Source organism: Pocillopora verrucosa, chromosome 9 (genome assembly GCF_036669915.1).
Source record: "Pocillopora verrucosa isolate sample1 chromosome 9, ASM3666991v2, whole genome shotgun sequence".
NCBI classification, from domain to species: domain Eukaryota; kingdom Metazoa; phylum Cnidaria; class Anthozoa; order Scleractinia; family Pocilloporidae; genus Pocillopora; species Pocillopora verrucosa.
Genome location: NC_089320.1, coordinates 9348642 through 9369100, shown reverse-complemented (window position 1 = coordinate 9369100; position 20459 = coordinate 9348642). Strand labels below are relative to the sequence as shown.

The 20459-nt window shown below is 36.2% G+C and overlaps 2 protein-coding genes across 4 annotated transcripts; one reads left to right on the top strand and one right to left on the bottom strand.

Moving 5' to 3' along the window:
* Window positions 1–61: 61 nt before the first annotated feature.
* On the top strand, window positions 62–13075 carry LOC131796889 (serine/arginine-rich splicing factor 6-like). The gene is made up of 8 exons (XM_059114495.2): window positions 62–246; window positions 4701–4771; window positions 6069–6191; window positions 7777–7846; window positions 10838–10911; window positions 11389–11482; window positions 12218–12267; window positions 12701–13075. Exons 1-8 carry the CDS (start codon window positions 112–114, stop codon window positions 12840–12842), a joined length of 759 nt encoding a protein of 252 aa, XP_058970478.1. The 5' UTR covers window positions 62–111; the 3' UTR covers window positions 12843–13075.
* Window positions 13076–13116: 41 nt separating this feature from the next.
* LOC131796890 (DBH-like monooxygenase protein 2 homolog) lies at window positions 13117–20205 on the bottom strand. 3 transcript variants are annotated; one of them, XR_009341173.2, is made up of 4 exons: window positions 19884–20205; window positions 15841–15990; window positions 13581–14865; window positions 13117–13539 (listed from the first exon to the last, which is right to left on the bottom strand). XR_009341173.2 is itself a non-coding variant. In XM_059114496.2 (3 exons), the coding sequence occupies exons 1-3, from the start codon at window positions 20175–20177 to the stop codon at window positions 14623–14625; spliced, it is 687 nt and encodes a 228-aa protein (XP_058970479.2). In that variant the 5' UTR covers window positions 20178–20205; the 3' UTR covers window positions 13117–14622. The 3 variants fall into 3 exon arrangements, 1 of the variants encoding a protein (XP_058970479.2); XR_010718713.1 differs by having other exon boundaries at window positions 13117–13707; window positions 13939–14865; XM_059114496.2 differs by having other exon boundaries at window positions 13117–14865.
* Between the last annotated feature and the right edge of the window lie 254 nt (window positions 20206–20459).

The window sequence follows — 20459 nt, the reverse complement described above, 5'->3', positions numbered from 1 at the left end:
TGTTACTTGAGAAGTCATGCGCAATTGGATATTCGCAAGGCTTCGTGGGATACCATGCAAAGTTTTCTTTGTAAATCCTATCTTTGTTGCGTCCCTGAGCAAGAGCGCATCATGAGTAGAGACAGAGCCCCAAGAGTCTTTCTTGGTCGACTACCTCGAGACTGTAAGGAGAGAGACGTTGAGAAGTTTTTCCGTGGATTCGGACGTATACGAGAGATTAATTTAAAGAGTGGATTTGGCTTTGTGGTAAGCTTTTATAAGTTATGATGTAGCTCCTTTAACGCGGTTAAAATCGTGTAAGTGTTACGTTGAATCTATGCATAAACTCTTCCAATGTTTAGAGGCATTTAGTTCTTTTGGTACCCAGTCAAATGCTTCAAATCTCAGGTTTTACTACAAACGAAAAAAACAATGGGTAGTTTGCGTTCCTGTTTAATACGAGAATAAGCTTAAGAACAATGGCTCTCTCGGGCGCTTTATCGGCAAACCGAAGGACAACAACCATGGAATCTTCCAAGGAAGGACAGCTTTAGTTTTCATTTTCCTGAGTCTCAGTATAATCGATTTACTAGTGCGAATGTGTAGAACGATATTTCAGAAGTTCGCTCTCATCACCCCTGGACCCTAAATGATGAAGAGGAACATTAGTGAAGAAGATATATCAAAGATAAACTCAAATGGAATTAAGAAAAGAGCAAAGACGAATAATCAAGAGCGATTTTCTCCGAATTTACTCAAAATTGGACAAATTTAAGAGGGTCTAGATCAGTCCATGTACTGCAGGGTGACCAAATTGTGCATTTGGATAAGCACTATTTACAGTCGCTTTGATACAAGTCAATTTGAAATGAACTGAAGTTGATTCAATACTTGTGAAATACTTGAAGTCGTTTCAAAACAACCATAGTTGTTTCAGTACTAATAATGTACGGGAAAAAATTACTCAGTTCTGATTGGTTAAGATAAATGCAGTTTTCAGGTAATTCAGTGTAGAAGAGAGTTAATTCAGAGCAGGAAAGGGTTAATTCATTGCAAAGAAAGTAACAAACCAGACATTCTGATTGGTCAATAATCAAAGAAACTCACAGATAGCCAATCAAATGCGAACCTTGGATGTCGCAACAATTTGAAAATTTGCAAGCAAAACAATGGCCAGTGTTTAAAGTAGGTTTTCTTTTGCCACTGCAGCTGAATAACAGCTCAAACAATGAAAACACTGTAAAAAGCAGTGCTTTTTGGTTGTTGGTTTGGAAAAAGTGATGTTTAGAGAAGGGAATTGCTAAGGAAACCAAAAATTACGAGCCAACCCAGCTTAACACTTTGCTGGAGCGATCCAACGTCGAAATGAAAAAACAAACATGGTTAAACCTCGGAAATAACAATTCTATTTCATCGAAAGTGATTCGGACACAGACAGAACAATTCCTTGAACTATTTAGCCGGACTTTGAACTTTTTTGCACCTTAAAGAAGTGAAGATATCATTGCATATTATTGTTTTGATCATACGCAGTTGTTTCGACTGAAAGCATGGTTTGAATATATTATTTTTGTACTTGATGCTCACGCTTTGCTTATGCTTACTTATGATAAGCTATCTCATCTTTTTTCATGTATATTATTAACATGTAATCACATGATTTTTCTTGTGCAATTTGGAATAAACAAACAATTGTTAATTTTTGCGAAGACCACAAATTGCATTCGCCATATGGGCTCATGCAATTTTGTTATTCTTTAAAAAAATTTACTAATGCTCATTTATTCCAAATTGCACTCAAAATCATGTGATTACCTATACAAACTAGTGAAGGAGTAATACACCACTTTATTAATACTGCATCCAAATGAATGCTGGGATTAGCCAACTAATGTTAGTTTCATATTCCCACACATCATTAATGATCTCCTTGGCCCATCAAGGAAGGAAATAAAGGTTTGCAAACATACAACTTTAAGATAATTTTCAAAGCTTCTTCAACTCTGCATCTCACACAACAACAGGAAAGATCTAGGTGATGTAAAACAATATGCCCCTTGAAAGACCTATTACAGGGTTGACCAAACCTAGTATTCACTCTGAACTCAGTATCAGCAAAGTCACATTTTAGGTGTTTGATGACTGGATGATAAACCAAAATTAACTTTAAAAAAAGTGGAAAAGCAAATCTCTCTCAAGTTAGTTGTGTGATTTGAGACTCAAATGTATAGCATGTTCCTGTTTGTAATGAAATTTGAATTTGCTGCCATTACCGAAGTCAAAGTCTAATCTCCTGGTGGGTCAAAAGACCAAATTGCCAAAGTAGAAGTCTAATCTCCTGGTGGGTCAAAAGACCAAATTACAAGTTTAAAACTTCAAAATGTACAATGAAATGAACAAGTGAATGGCACTTTTATTTTCTGGTGAGTATTTACATGATCTGCACTTTGAAAAAACTGGAAATTAAGAATTGTAAAATTGATTTGTATGATCAATTGTTTTTGCTATGATAATCGGTAAAGCACCGCACTTTGCATAACGCAACACCTCACTGTTGGCACTTGTTTCTCGTTTCAACTGGATAGCCTTTCGGTGTTTTTTGACCTGCAGATTTGCATTGTACACATTCTTTCTTTTGGCCTTCTTCTTGAATCGCTTGGTGGTTTCTTGTGGGTTCTAGGGCTGGTACTTGATTCGCAGCTCGCTTTTGATAAGAGTAGGCATCTATCAGGTGCTTACCCAACTCTAGCCGAAAAGGGGCTTGTGGTCGTTTTTGCAGGTTTTGCATCCTTAGGTATCAGCATTCTAGAATATAACCAATGCAGGCAGCAACGTTAAAAAGGAACTAAAAGATGTACCATACCACTTTTGCGACTGTCTTCCAATGGTGCAATAGGACCGAAATTGGTTAGCTCCATCTACACCACCCATGTTTGCCGTTTAAACATCTGATACTTGCGGTTTTTGGATGTCAATGTCTCTTCCTCTTTTCTGATGTTGTACGGTCCGCGAAGGCTCTTCTGGGGAAACATTTGACAACAAAAATCTCGCTTGTCATGCCATTTTGTAAATAAAAGATTTCCTCTTTGCTGTGTAATTGTTTGTCCTGGCTCGCAAAGTTTATCCTTAGCATAAGCAGGCAGCCCTTTGCGATTACATCTTACTGTTGCACAAGCATACATATCTTGTGCAAGCAAAGTTTATCCTTAGCATAAGCAGGCAGCCCTTTGTGATTACATCTTACTGTTGCACAAGCATACATATCTTGTGCAAGCAAATGATCGAACAGGTCAGGGCTCGAAAAGAAATTATCAAAGAAAACATGATGTTTTCTATTGAAAAAGGGACGGGTAATACCCATAACAACATTGTATCCCAGCAAGTGATGCCTTTGAATTTCTCCTTCACATCCTAAATAAACAGAGAAATTGACAACATAACTGTTCGAAGAATTAGCTGCCATCCACACTTTAATTCCTTATTTAGTCGGTTTAGCTGGTAAATATTGGTGAAATGATAGCTTGCCTTTAAAACGCTATCATCCCCTCGTCAACCAAAAGGTTTTTTGTGGGCAAATAACAGCGTTGAACATTTCTTAAAACAGCATTCAAAGCAGGACGGCATTTGTACAGACAGTCGAAATTAACATCTCCTTGCACGGGTTCCTGACTCAAGTCATTCAGATGCAGGAATTGACTTATTTCTTCGAATCGGTTCTTAGGCATAACTCTTTTAATTCCTTCATTGCCCTTGAAAATGTCTGTTGACCAGTAGTCGTGACCTTGGGAAGAATATTCATCCCATGATGAGGCACATTCCAAAGTAAGCTTTCACTTCAGGTTTAGAAACATTGCGTCTTCTACCAAGACATTGCTCATTGTCAGCTAATTTTTGGTGAGCATAGCGGTTTGTCTCCATGATTTTCTCAAAAAGATCCTTGTCAAACATTAAACCGAAAAAATAATCAGCTTTGGGGTTGACTTGACAGCAATTCCAGATTGAGCTGAAAATTCATCTACAACGATGTTACTGAGGTCAGCTGTCCATTGTTGTTTTTCTTCATCGTTGCTGTCAGAGGCTTCTTTGTTGCCACTTTCACCGTCCGCTTCTTCATCACTTTCCTCACCATCCTCATCAATACCCAAAAAATCAATGTCAGAACCATCTCCTCAATATCTTTGGTACCTTCTTCATCTGAATCACCAAAAATCACCCTGTATTCATCTAAACTAATTTCCAAAGGATCTACACACCTTGCCATTTTTCCACTCAGGTTATTATCAATTTGGAGCTGATAAAGCAAATAGCCACTACATAGGAAGTTTCTTTGCTTTATTGACTCCAAGTTGATAATAAACTAAGTGGTTTTACAAACTCACGGACGAAATTGCTCAATCGTTTATATTAGAAACTGATCATCGCTGTTGCCATGTTTGTGCATGCATTCATGATGCAAGAACATATTCGCATCTGTGTATTCCATCCTCAGGAAGCATAACTTATGTGCAGTAATGACAATTTGATAGGTCAATGCCTTACTAACAATAGGCAAATATTTAATAAGCATATATTCTTCACTGGGGGAGGGGATAGAAGGGGAAAATGACGACAGTTTTTTTGGCCGGTCTAGGAATAACAACGAGTTTCTGGTTGGCTGGTTTTGGCCGGACCAGGAGTGAAAGGGCTAATTAGCCTAATTCTTTTTGTCAATGAAAATTTAGGAATTTGATGACTACAAAGATGCTGATGATGCTGTTTATGAACTGAACCACAAGGAATTCATGGGAGAAAGGTATGTTCAAATAACGTACACAGCTCTGGGTCTTGTAGTACTTATCTCTAGGCTTGTGTTTTCAATTAAACCTTAGACCTTCAAGAGCCAATTTTTGTGCAATTTTTTATTGCACATCAAACCACAGCTGAATACGTAAATTTATGGGTGGGATGGCTGTGAAGGGATTGGGATTCAAAAACAAGTACAATTGCGAATTTAATTTTAATACAAAATGACTGTAAATTCTGTGACTGCAGCACTCTTTACATGACATGTTTTAAAATTGTCATGACAACAACGTATCTCTGCTCTGACCACCAATCAGATTCTTTGCTCCCCATGCATTGAAAGATGATCTCACTCAATTTGGCAAAACTCTTCTCATTTTACATTTCAAATGAAATATTTGGTCACTCTGCCATGAAAACCACTCTCTCACCTGCTTATCTAGTTCGGGATACTTGGGAGTGAAACAGCCCATTTTTGCACATTTTGCAGACATCTTTACCTTGCCAGAAAGAATAGTTGCCTGGTCTCTTCTTCAGCATCCCACCATTGACTCACTGAGTCCATAATCTCGAGGGATTTCCAAGTTGTTTTCTACAGCACCAGCTTCTGCGCTAACTTTTATCTTAAAAGCCCTAGTATATGAAGAACAGCATGCTTTTGGCATCAAAAGAAAAATAACAGCAACAAAAGAGATACTCAATTGAAACGTTTGTTAGGTTACAGTAACTGAGAGTATTGTTGTGTTTCTGCAGTTAGGTAGTAGTATTTACATCTTCACTGATTCTCTTTTTTTCTTTTGTGTTTATTTTAATTCATTAGCTTTGTGTTCAGTGAGCCATTTCCCAATGTTTTCCATGTGGTGTGCTCACTCAAATGGCCAGCTATTATTAAGAATTTCACCCTTGGCTTACAGCTGATGGTTTTATTTATTTATTTATTTTTTGAACAACACGAGTCTGTTGGAAGGTCTCTAATTTTCAGGGTCTTGGCTTACAGAAGAAATACGGTAGTTGGGGAAATTTTCCCTTTGTCAGGGAAAATTCAAGGAATTTCATAAACTAATGACTGTAGCAACAATCATAAGGTAGTTATGCATCAAATAGTGCATTGACAATTTTTTTGCTCAAAGAACACCAGTGAAGATCTATGGTACCCTCAAGTTTAGGTATCATAGTCAATAGATTTTGCTAAGAAATGTTCTCTATGACTTGAAAGAGCAAGATACATGTTGCTGTTGTGCTAAAAGATTGGGAATAAAAGCCTCTTTAGGGAAATACATATGTACATGTTTTTCTTTTTATGAAAGAATAACAGTGGAACATGCCCGTCCAACATCAAGGAGTGGAGGTGGTGGAGGTGGTGGTGGAGGAGGTGGTAGTGGTGGTGGAAGTGGGATGAGAAGAGGTGGTGGATTTAGGTTCCGAGACAGGTCAGTAACACACATGTTAATGGTCTTTTGATCACATGGATGTAATTTAATGTGAGATTCATGAAGTGTCTTAAATGTTTGCCTTGACTTAGAAATTTCTAGTGAAAAATTAATTAATTGGGAAGTGATGTGAATAATTATAAATTTTAAGGTAAGAAAAGACAGGCAAATCTCAATTTTACAGACACCAAAGTGCCTCTCTACATTCATTGTGATTAAACTCCTTGCTTTGCCCTTTTTTTGTGGAAACCTTGCACGAACAATTTGTTTTACAGCACCTGTCTCTTCAGTGTGAAGGTAGTTTTTCTGTGGTTAAAAAAAATTAGTTGTGTACATGCATCTGTGTTAGATTCACTTTTATTTGGAGTGGAATCCTTTCAGCAGGTGGTGAATTTTTGCTACAATTTTGTTCATATATGTGACCCTGAAAGGCAAAACGGACACTAATGGAAAACTGTTCAAATGGCAAAAACGCACAGATGACGAACAGTTAATGAACAGTACTTGAAGCGTTCAAATGGTTTGTTCAGCCATTCAAATGGATGAGTAAAAATTTTAATGGATGGGCAAACCATTTAAACGGGTGAGTAAATTATTTGAATGGTTTGATTAGCCATTCAAAGGGTTTGCTTAGCTGTTAAAACGGATGAGTAAAATGGATAATGTCAAACAGACTGGCAAGCTGGTCGAACAGATGAAAATATACAAAGTTGTATGACTGGTTGGATGAATAAATTGCTTAATCAGTTTGCGAAACCATTCTGAGCGCATGGCTTAATCATGGAATGGGCAATGTTGTTGTGCATTGTTTCCATTTCATTTGCCATTGTTGTGAATTTCAAGGCCTTTATTCTCAGGATCGAAAATGGAGACTTTTTCAATTTCTCATCGAAATAATGTTTTTAGTTATTGTCTGAAACTACTGAATATCTCATGAAAGTTGTTTTATCATCATGGTTTAAAATGACAGCTGAGTTAATCTTTCGTCTCACAATTTAGTCACATAGATGTGGATTGCAATGTTTCGACCGCTATACTGAATATCTGTAAAGAAATGACAAGTTTAATTTTCTCCTTCTGAACGGATGAACAGAACAGACATCAAACCATTCGAATGGATGCTGCAGTTCTCCAAACAGACACTTCTAGTTGGTGAACGGATGTAAAAACCATTCAAACAGATGTTGAAACCATTTGAACAGGTGTCAGAACTGTTCAAACAGATGTCGTAATACTTCGAATGGATGCTAATGATTTTCGAACAGATATGCAAAATGTTTGAATGGTTTGCAGAATGCTTTGAACTGTTTTTTTAGGCATTCGAATGGATGACAAACAGATAACAAACAGTTTCCCCATTCAAACAGATAACCGTTAGTGTCCTTTTTGCCTTTCACAGTCGTGTGGTTGTTATTATGGTCACTACTTTATGTGAGTAGCCACAGTGGTAAGTGGTCCAAGTCATATTCCATTATTAATTCCAGTAAGCAGGACCAGTTCTGTACGGTGATTTTCGATTTTTATTTCATTTAGAAGCCACCTGTAGTCCATGACTACCCATTTTTAAGATTCTACATTTATTTAGATATGGTGCACCTTATAACACTGAATTCAAGTTGACAGTGGAAAATTTGTCCTCACGTGCAAGTTGGCAGGTGAGAAATACTAGACAGGGTTGATTCTCATTATTTGTATCCAGGATAGTACTGTACCTCTTCATTAAGGGTTTACAAAGCCTTCCTTGATGTGAACTATTAATACTAATTAAAGCAAAAGAAAATATTTCAAATATGCAAGTACCCTCATCCTTTAGACATAGATCAGGGAGATGCAAAATTGTTAGACCTACTTCAGAAGGTGCAAAATATGATAACATGATGTTACATTTTAATTACCAACGGACAAAACTGACCAATCACATCTGACGAGCCTTGTGGGTCTTCCAGCTAACAGGCAAAACTCTATCCTCGAACAGCTGTTCACTTTCCTGTGACGATGACCTCCTTAGAGTAGAAGTCAACTTTTGCTAGTTTTCACCAACAACAGTCATTTCAGGATTATTCTCATGCAGATGATTACACAAGACTGTCAATTACTTAGCAAGTTTGTTTACAACAGTAGAAACTTGTGGAAACAATTTATTAAACAATTAGAACTAAAAGCAAGACCTTTTCTAGTGACTCATTTGCCCTATGCAAGTTAAATGGCGATTCAAGTTACATGGCAATGCCAACTTCATGCTGCTGTGAAACTTAAGTTCTGATCAAAGCAGCAGTTATGTCTTAAACTAAAAGAACATTATTTTATTATCACCTGTAACATCTTGTGTGTTCTACCATTCATTTGAAAGTTCATTATTCCTTCATAAATTTATCCTTTTTCCTTATGTATTCCTGTTTAATTTTGTAGGATTCACTGGTGATGAATGACAAAATTGTTGTTTTTTTCATTACTTTTCAACCCTACTAAACATGGCTTAAGGAATTTACCTAAGGGCAAAACTGACTTACTCAAACAGCCAGTGCTTTGTTAAGTAATTATTTATAGTTACTGCATGTCTTTCTAGTCACGTACTCATCCACAGATGTTGGCCCAAAATGCTGTGCTGTGAATTTCATGTTCAACATTATTTTATTATTACTGTTGCACAAACTGTATAGCTACTGTAGGCCTCACAAAACGGTAAGCTAGAAGGTGAATAAATTTATGAAAGAACAGCGATCTTCACGTTATATGCATATGGAAATATAAACAGCTCAGCTCCTTAAACAGTTGTCCGTGAACTCTATCTGGTTTTTCAATTTTTTTTTTTTTGCAAGCCCAATGGCCTCTTCAGAGAAAGCAAAGGTCAATGGCCAGACTCTGGTGAACATAGATTGAGTTGAGCTGAAAAATAAGGACGTCTCAAAACTGGTCATATCTGCCACTATGTATGTTTTTCTCCAAGAAATGTCACATCAGCAACACTTAAAGTAAAGACATAAAGTTAATGATAATAATTGTACCCTGGATTGTAACAGTTTTTCCTGCTAAGGAAGAGGCCTAGGCTAAAGTTATTTGGGCTTATTCACAACTTGCCTTTTAGGCTCAGAAATGCAAGGATGAGAGAAAGTGTTTCACATAAAGGTTTCAAGAATTTGTAAAAAGCATGTGAAAACACTAATATGAAAGGATGAAAGTTCTCACAATTTGTTTTGCTTTACCTATACAGTACCTTTCATTTTGCAAATTTGACTTGCACAAGAAATTCTTAATGTGAAGTATGTCAGACTTCTAAATTTTACTATTTTAAGTGCCTGAGTTTACAATGAATGCACTTGCGATCTAGTTTTGTCTCAAAAAAGCACGTTGCTCTTCTAGCAGGGACCAATTGTGCATATCCGTCAACAAAACTTTTTTTCAATTTCTGCCATGGAAGTCTTCCTCCCAAATCGTTAAAAGTTTTCCAATGGGTTAACAAAAATGATAAAAAGAGTTGATCAAAAAGAATGCAAATAGAAATCTCATTCATTTTGTGATTGAGTTATGGCCTCATTCTTGAAGTGAACAAGTATTTTTACCTTTAGCTTTTCCTTGTGCAACTGTTTGTTAGAACAAAGTTTCATAAGCAGTACATTCATAAACTTGGTCAATTTCTTTTGAATACATCATTAAGTAGAAGTTCATGCTTGATTCCTGGACTCAGAAGTATGTAATACACTGCCAGAGTAATGCCAAATTACAACAGGTAGTAGCCCATACCAATGTGGCTTGCTACTGCATCATCAGCGTGATCTATAGCCTGATAAATACTTGGTCTTCACCAATGAGCATGCAAGAGTGTTGTTTTAAAAACGAAAGTATGGTAACTTTCACAGTTCAGTCAGAGTGACTGTCCAGTCTATTTAGAGTTCTGAATCTGGTGTAGGCTTAAGTACCATATCAGTAACTTCCTTCCTTCCATTTCTTCCATCTTTAGCCACAGTACTTAGTGGTAAGGTACTTTATGGGAGCTTGGTTTTAGGCAGAAATCAATTCCTGATCTATGACCTGGTCTGTGCGTAAAAAGGGGAAAATTAGTGGCCCTGGCATAAAATATGACACTTGGCTTGCCGTCTTAAGATTGTGTAGATCATTCAATTCGTGGTGTGGTTGCTTGGTTGCTCAGTGGCCCTGTTTGCTCATGGCAACCCTTTTGGCTCATTAACAAGCTGACATGGGAATTGGTATGGCATGAAGGCCTTGGTTATCATCTCGGTTTAATTTGAAGTTCTTGGTCTTAATAGTTAGTTTTGCAAAGGTAAGGTTCGTATCTCTGTTCTTTAGGGATTTTTTTGTACAGCTCAAAGGTTTGAAATATTTAATTTGTTAGTGTAAATGAGTGCCCTTGTCAAAATGTATTGTGTTACTCACAAGATGCTTTTTTTTGTAATTCATCTAATGTACTGAAAGGTGTAACTTGCATTTCAGTTTGCACACTCAGCACCTACAGTGTAAATTATTAGGTTAATTTTTTTTTACATATTTAACTGGAAGTCTTGTTTTACCCAATTTTATCATGAATGGCTTTTTATAGAGTCAATCAAACAAACTTGTCATCTCCTTTGGACAGGCAAAGAAAAGTACTCTTCACTGTACTTTGTACTAATGTCTTTGCTGTTTTGCAGGATCTGAAAGATTACATGCGCCAAGCAGGGGAAGTGACCTTTACCCAGTGCCATAGAGATAGAATAGGAGAGGGGTTAGCATCATTTGTTATAGTGTATTTAAAAGCACTAGTCCAGGAATACTGACTTGTGTGACAGTTTTTATTTGATGTCCACTCATATTGTGTGTTAAACCATGGAATAAGGGATATATTATACCACTATTCTTTTACTTTCTTGTACTTTAGCTTCTAGTTTTGCATTAAATCCTTTGACCTTATCTAAGCATTATTGGTGGCACTGGCTAAAGATGATAACATAAGAGACCCTTAAAGTCTTCTTTATGCCCAACGAAAAAAAATATGATGTGCATTGAAGTTCCTTTCTTAAAAAGTCAACCCTAAAAGACTAAAACCAATCAAAGTTCAGTGACTGTGTGGTCATTTTGTAGCATTTTTGCCCTGCTCTTCAGTGTAATGTTGTTGCATATTTAATGCATCCCATTGCATGATATTGTAAAATGGTTTATTAGTGGCATATATTGACATAATTACTTGTTTGATATATTTCAGGGTTGTTGAATTTGCTAGCCTTAATGACATGCAAAGGGCACTGAAACGTTTAGATGGTACTGAGTTGCTGGGAAAGCGCATAAGGCTGACAGAGGTATGTTAGTAATCCTGAAAGCTATTCATGTTCAAGTCTTAAATATTAGTTATGCTACTTAACTTTTGAATAATACCTTAAACATTTGAATGATGGAACTTCAGACTAGAGCTGTGGCAAGATCTTTAGCAAGTACTTACTTGACTTGAAGTTTTATCATCTAGCTAACCTGTGGTACAGATTTTGGTAATTATGAAGTGATTTACAATTTTGGTGTAGAGATTTGCTGCCATTGAATTGATCATGTCATGTGAAATGTGACGCAACTAGCCATGCTGAGATTTTGGAAGTGTGCACGTTCCCCTTCTCTACGGTTGGTTTATGTGGGTTTCCTAAAAGGTCTTCTCTTCACAGCTTGTTAGAAAGCAGCCATTAGTGTTATTGAAGCAAAATGCCTGTAGCTCTGATTCCTTAATTAGGAAAAGTGCATTTAGGCTTCTGAGCATGATTAGTTAGTAAATAAACTCCTGCTTATTTATAAAGTATATTGGGGAATTTGCTTGCTTTGAGGTTCTATGCTCTTGATATGGAGACATGAATTGCTACATGTGAGACCTTTGAAGGTTAATCCTTGAAATTTTTCTTATTTTTGTTGTTGCCTTGTCGTCATAGTATTGAATTATGGAAAATCTGTATTAAAGGCTTAGTCCTGGGGCTGTCCAACTCTTTGGATGAGCATAAACAACCTTTAAGAGCAACTTGATTTTGTAATTTACCATTATTTGTTTACCATAGAGAAACCGACCACGAAGATCCCGCTCACTCTCACCACGGCGCCGAACAAGGTTGGCTATCTCAATTTTGCTTCATAGTGCTAAACTTTTCTCACAAACATGCTCAACCATGTTGTTCTAACACATTGTTATCAAAATGGTTACTCAAACTGTGTCCTTTCTTTTAGAAAATTAAGTCCATTACTCCCCCACTTTAACTTCAGGCCCCGGTTGTTCAAAGCTGGGTTAAGGTAACCCAGGGTTAGTGTGAAATTTGATTTCAGGTCTGAAAATTTTAAGAGAAAATTCAGTTCAAATCTTTTTGCTTGCAATTTGATCATTGGATGTTCTAAAAGAATAGTGAAAATTTTCTCAAAGAGACTTTTGAACAAAGAAATAAAGAAAGCTGGATTAAAATTTAACCCTGGGTTAGAGCTAATCGGCCTTTGAACAACTAGGCCCAGAACTATAGGCTATACTGAGCAAGGTGTTTGTTTCTCAACAGTAGGTCTAGGTCACGTTCGCCAAGGAGGTCACACTCACCTGCCACCAGAGGACGCCACTCGCGCTCTCCATTGGCTCAACGTGGCCGCTCACTATCACCACGCCCTAGTGGCAGTCCTGGAAGACGGCTATACTCAAGTTAATTAAGGACTGGGTTGCTTTACAAAAAGTATTCTCATTAATATTGTGGTTGTTAGCTCTTGCTTCAAGTTCAGTCGCTGTTCAGCCCAAATTAGCCGTTGATGTTATTTTATCTTTTTAGATTGTTGTTGTTTTGAGTTCTCGTTGTGATAAGCATTAGGGACAGTTCACTTAACTTTTTTCAGTCAATCGTTTAAGTGTATTGTGGTCAAATAAATTAGACATGATAATTTTTGTGGAGTCTTGTTAATTTTTATTACAGTAATTTGTCAAAAAGTTCTCTGTGGCAAAGCTCTTATATGGCAAAATCAGACAATATACTGTTGCTCTCTTTTTTTAGGCCCATTTACCTGTGTTTTGGACAAACTATGACCATGTTTAGAGTCAGATATATTGCGCTTAAACATTCAAGCATTAAGCTTTTGAACATTGCCCCTGAAAACATGGCAGTTTACCAGAATTTATGCAAATTATTTTCCATTTTGCTTATTTAAGGGCCCCTCCCACCCACCAACAGATAAAACCTACTAGAGGGAGAAAACTTACTGCATTTTATTGGACCAAATTCTCAAGCTACACATCTCAACCTCCTATTGATTATGTGAGCTAACAACCAGGCAAGTAACTAACTCTTAAAAAAGTATATAAAAAAATTAAAAAGACTAGAGCAGGATGCTCTCTTTTGAATTTGTCAACGAACTTTGCCACTTTGAATCTTGCTTAGCACTTTGGTCAATTACCTATCTCTGAACTAGGGTTCAAACCTGTTTTCCCTGCTGTTGGAAGTCTATCACAGCAATTTGGAGCTGTAAAGGTACTCTGGCATAAAAGAATAATTTTCTTTGATAACCTGGGACACAGCAGCTGCTTCAAGGTCATGCAATGAACATTAGGGTTACTTTATAGAATATCAAACCATGACTTGCATTAATAATTCAAATGGTTGAAATAAAAACTAAATGGTTTCTGGAGAAGGCTTTTCCTTGGAACAAATTTTGTCTGGTGGACTGATCAATACAAAAAGATGCTTAGGAATTATTCATCTCAACTTAGACAAGCACATGTCTTTAATGGTCAAAGCTATCAGTGGACACCTGCCTAACTATAGGACAACATGTGTCCCAAATAAATATGTGGTTTATAGCATAAGATATCTACCTTCAAAATACACTATAAAGTATATTTTTTCATCTAAACTCAAACTAAAGGCCAATTATTTACTCAAGATCAAACTCAAACTGTGGTTTAATTATTATTTAATAATGAAATAAATGTTCTCCTTAGCTTTTGGCCCTCTTGACACTATTCACTAAACTAGATGTTCTGATAAAAGGTTTGGCTAAATTGAAAAAATGGTTTAGAATGCAGTTACATTAGATGATGGCTAAATTCAGTTTAAATAATCACCCCTCAATGTTCACAAATGCACCAGACTTGTGGTGTCAAAGGCAGTTATGGCTTTATACCACCATGTGCGCGACATGTTAATAGTCAACATGTCTTTCAGAAGTTGACCTGCCTCAATTCCAAAATTGTCTAAAGAGGTTTAAGATATATTAACATGTTAGCAAAATCAGGAATTTTTCATCTTAACAGATTATTTGTACATGGTTGTAATTTAAAATGATTATGTGCACCAGTGAAAGGTTTCTCTTTCTCTCAATCATTCCAATCTTTAAGGGCATCAGATGAACATAGATCCCGAGATCTTTCTTCTTTAATGCCTGATGCTACAACAACATAGGCAAGAAGCAAAAGAAGGAGATGATTCATCATCATGATCTAGTAGAAGAAAATGACTGCAATAACAATAAGTAACAAGTAGCCCACAATAGACACAGCTAGTGTACTGGCCCCAGTGGTTGGTGGTTCGGTTGCACGATAGGCAAGCACAGCTTTTTCCTTTGGTTTCTCAATAAATTCAATATCTTCATAGCCATTCCATGTGTGTTTTGTAAACTTGCTCATAGATATGTTATAATCAACAGTATCATGGTAAGCACACACCATCCTTCTCAGACCAGGCTGAAAAACAATGAACTTCAGGTCAATATTGCGTAACAACAATGAGTAAGATACTGTCCATGATAACAAACTTGTAATGTCATCTAAAACTGAGGTATAGGTATTGAATCCTTTGGGTTTTGTAAGTCCCTTTGTACCCAGCCTATCCAGACTTTAACTGAATACCTAAGCTCTATCTTTTCCTAGAGTTGAAAAGAATTGCACGATGCTGCAAGATTCAGTAGAAGACAAACCAATATGTTTGAAGAAAGCAATGATAAATAAATTTAATCCTGTGCTTGAGAAGCTCTTATATTTCAAAGGTTGAAAAATACTTTGACTCAATAGACATGTGAATGATAAATCTTATCAGGTGTGATTGACTAACCTTAAAAGCATAGACTTCACACTGACAAAGTTAACTTCATAAGGAAATTTACATATATATCAAATCCACAAATACCTCTTTACCCTTATGGCTAGGGGGTTTCAGCCCAACAGTCAACTTAATAACCTCCATGAAAGGAGAAAAATGTCAAAGGTCCAAAGCAGATTTTATTCCAAATGCAATACAGGGTGATGTCATTACAAAATTAATGCAGATATACAACTTCTCAAAACACCCTTGATATTAATCCTTAATTTTTCTTGGCCCTGTTCAATTACCCATACTTAGTTTTCTATCAATAGTTTTCCTAGTTTCTCTTTTTAACATGTTTCCTGCACATTGTAAAAATATTTGAAGGATAATAAACACAATAGCCTCCACCATGAAAATATGCTTGTATATTTGTCCTTAGACATTATCTGCTCCTCAAAGTTCACAGTTTTCCTTGAGCTTTGTTTTCTGAAAAGTGTTCGCATCCTGGAACTAATAATGTCCACAGACAAACATCAGTACATATTTTTGCACCAAATGGAGGCTATTGTTTATATATAGGGGGCATCTTTCAATCTACCAAACTTTAGAGGAAGTGATCTCACTAATTAACCCACCTCAATGACATTGTCACCATTAGCATCACCAGTATCTTTCTTCCGAGAGAATTCCATCGTTGTAGTACCATTACTCTCAATTATATTTGAGACGTTCCAGTCTGCGTGATCATCTTCTTTTGGAGCCACATGTCCATTTGTCATAAAATCCTAGTAAAAGTTAGCCCATTAGAGTCATACCATACTTGTACAAACAAGATGCTTGGGGGCATTTAAAGAAAAGGCAACCAACTTGCTTATACTCTAAATTTTGGAGCTGAGCTTCATCAATAATACACATTGTTTATCCCTTCCAAGTCTAAGACAAAATCTACCTTACCCAAGAAAGAGAGAGATGGCAAGCACATTAAAAGATATGTTAGGCCATGTAATTTACAGAGAACCAAGCATTATTAGACTTTTAATTGGTCAATCAATGTATGATATCTCAGTCCTGAGTGAGATATTATTTGTGCCACAAGAACATAAAATTCATATCTTTGAGTTAGGGTGTCATTTTCTTTTCATTAAATGGATAGTAAAGTAACAATAGTGGTTAAATATACCTAATAGGGATTGAAAAGCAGGCTGTATACAAATACTAAGTTTTAAAAGAAACAAAAGACTCTCTGCCCAAATTATACAAAGGTTTACATGTAACACCATCAGTTAGACAAAAATATAAGCTTAAAATAATAAAAATTTGATTACTGACTCTGACTTGAATCAATAGATACTTTTATTTAAGCCTCTTTTTACTACAAACCTTTGAAGGCTATTCAGCGCGAACAGAACAAATTCACCTTATCTCATCCCAACTTTTGAGAAATTCCTTGAAAACTATAATTGTCACTCAAGTTACATAGGAAAATACATCATTCAGTTCCCTGATGTAATGGTCATATTGATTCTATAAGTGTTTTAAATCTTAATAAGACACTCACGTCCATATAATAAATAAACTCTGTGAACCAGTAATTACTGATATATTCAATGAATCAATGACATATTCAAAAAATCAATGAATACATTCAGTGAACCAAGCCAAATGAAAAAATAGTTAATATATGTACGCAACCCAGCTGCTAAAATTTCAGTGCAAAGTAATGTCACAAAGCTTACTCTAGCATTTTATAAATGCGATTCCAAACAAAATGACAATTATTTCAGTTGGTTGAGGAGTGTAATACAATTACAAATTCCAAGTCAAATTTACAGAACAAATAAATAAATTCCATGGAAAATAATAGTCACTTTTAATTTAGTACTAGAGTATTCACCATTTTTTATTTTTCACATCTGCAGTCTTTGTTAGATTCATTCTTTCACTCACAGTTTCCTTTTTATGCTTGTTTTGCATGTTCTACATACATTCATTATGCATAGAAGTATATTGTCAGCTACTTAATTTTCAAGCAACTTTATGCTGAACTAAAATTATCAAATATTTTCCTCTCAATGCTAGTTGGATATCAAACTTTAAAATCAAAATTGCACATGTGTTAATAACACAGATAAATCACATTCTGACCTTTTTTACAAAGGTTTTAAATTCATAGGGCATAAACGTGCTCACCAAGGCTTAAACAAAAAGAGAGAATCGAAAACAGCCATTGAACACTTAGTGTCTTAAGTTTTATTAAAAGCAAGCTGCATTTCCTGTAGAAAGCGAGGAAGACTGTGTTCTTATGCTTACTGTTTGGTTAGAGCAAGAGTTAGTACATGGCTTTTTATCATTTTTCATAAAGCCCCATTCAAACAGTCATGACAGCTGATGATAGTTTCAACCATCACACATGTTTGAATACTAACCATCATTCAACTATGTACGTAGGCTTACAATCTGACTGTGTATGAAAACCTTCAAAAATTGAACAGTTCATTTTGTTTTCTCTTTGGAGATTTTCATCTCTGCTCATGGTAAAATAATGTCACTTGGCATGTTTAAAAATGTTCCTTTGGTTCTTCTGTAGCTACCTGCCAACTCACTTGTTCTGAAATTTCACTTTCAATCAATGAAAAAAGCTACATGAAGTCCAGGAAATGGTTGTACATTGTGCACATTGGAAGATGGCATAATAGCTTTGACTCAGCTCCATGTTTTGAAATTCCAGAGAAAGTGGCTGCCACAGTGAACACACAGACCACTGGCAAAATAATTTAAGATTTTAATGTCTTCAATTTACTCTACTGAAGGGAAACTTCACAAAGTTGCATCTTAAATAATATACTTTCTCCCTGTCAAATTTTATTTTCAACATGAGCATCAGGCTCTCTCAAAAAAATTCTAAAGCTAGAGAACTGACTCAACTTCATGATGTACAGCGAAGTATTTTTTGCATTTTCAGAAAAATTTCCGCACAGCCCCATACTTCACTATGTAAGCACATCTTAATAATGATACACTGAATAAAAAAGCCCCATGTATGGATGCATAATGAAGTATGGGGGTGTGCAGAGATTTTGCCAAATTGACTTTCATCAATTCTTCCAGAAGCCATGTCCAAGACCAAGAAAAATTTGTGAAAAATTGCACAGTGAATGTGGAATAGTGAGTTTGGTCTCAAATGAAAGCTTATGTCTTGCATTTCATGTTCCACTACTTTCCAATACCCAGGAGAGTTTTGTTTCTAAGCTACAACCAATCAAAACAAGCCATTTCTGACAGGGTGCATATGGGCACATTGAAATTTCAGAGGGGTTTTGTTTCCAGGCCCATGAGGGTGCATCAGATGTCAATAGGTTAAAAGAATTGGATACTAAATGTAGCAATAAAACTCCTTTAACCCCTTAACCCCATAGAGTGACTAGCATCCAATTTCTTCTTACAATAACAATCTTGAATCAAACATTAAGGTAATGAGAATAGAGGATCACCAACCAAAACAGCTCTTGCTTATCAAACAAATTCTCTTTGTCAACACCTTGGGAAATGTATAGTGAATAGTATGGAGAATATGGATACTGCTGTTAGGGGGTAAAGGGTTAATAAATCGATGAATTTAACCTTTCAAAATTCTTGTGTGGCTTTTCTGAGCTAAATTCTGGTCAGAAACCAACGAAGTTGTTTAGTTTTTAATTAAATAGTTCACTCCTCATAACTGTAACCATTACAATCTCGTATCAACCAACTTGATTGTTTTCATTTTCCACTCCAGACATTTCCTGTATAATCTTACCCTCGAGACTTGAAGAGTGTTTATCAGTACATAATATGTGAAAATAGTCAGTGAGGTAATATGGCCCAAAACACAAATTAACCATAAACAGCCAAAGGTATTGTTTGCTCATCACAAAATGTATCGGTTTGAGAAAGTTTTCACCTAAATTAGGGTACGTGTAATTTCAGTGCAATGAATCTTTTCACAGGTTTGCTGCCTAAGTTCTCTATGAAATCTATTTAATCTCTAGCAATCTGCTCTCAACTGTTCACCTCAGTAACTTGAACGTTTTTCAGTTCGACAGTACTTTCATGTTGCAAAATGAGAACTGGCAGGTACTTTCATATTCACGCCCAATATAACAAACGTAGCGAAAAAACAAACAAAAAAAAAACCAGACCTATTTCTTGACTAAGTTCATCCCGCCTAGTAAGTCACAATCGTGTAAGGATGCAGAAATGGTAAAACCCATATTCACTACATTATTATTAGATTTGATAAAAATGTACACCACATGAACAGAACTACAGTTAACAACATTTTTTTCATCTCTATCAATCTGTTCTCAACGGTACACCTCAGTAACTTGAACGTTTCTCGGTTCGACTGTACTTTAATGTTGCAACCGATGAATACAAAAAAAGGACTGGTAGGTACTTTCACATTCACGCCAATTAAACACACATGCAAAAACAACAACAGAAAAAAAAAGACCGATTTCTTAACTTAGTTCAACTCACTTAATAAGTCACAAACAAGTAACGCTGCAGAAATGGTTTGCCAGTATTTTTAACAATGAAATCGTTCTCGCAGATACCGTTGAGATTGCAGTCGATTTTCGGGTATCAATAAAACATGGGAAGGACATTGTGAAGACAGGAACAAACGAACGTAAAAACTAACCTTAAAATACTTTTTTCCACTATCGTCAACACCGCCAACAAGAACATCGTAATGTCTCATGGAATACATATTCCACCGTAATGTTTCGTTTTCAGGCCATAGTAATCTCGATACGCCAAATCCAATCCAGCCAGTAGCTTTTGCCCTTACTTTAAAATAGAAGGTTTCTGTATTGTTTTCGAACCTCCAATGGACTTCGTAATTTTCATCTTTACATAATAAATTGTTTGAGTACTCAATACCCGAAGAGGAGGTAGCAAAAAGCCATAAACTACAAATCAGTGGCAAGAACATTTTCGTTTCACTTTGAGCCTGCTGCCCAGCCTTGAAGACAGAAAGTGAGCGGTGTACGATGGGATGTTTATTGACAGGCACTCGCCCACGCTTTTCAGGGCACCCCTGTGATAGAAAAGCAAGCCTAACACGGCAGAAATCGCCAGAAACTACAACGGACACGGAGGATGTGAATAAATTTTACTAATTTTTACGTGTAAAACGTTCATATTTAGAAATATTTATCATTGTTATTTTCCAAGACTTTCACTAAACAAAACGAGCACTGTGATTGGTTGATTC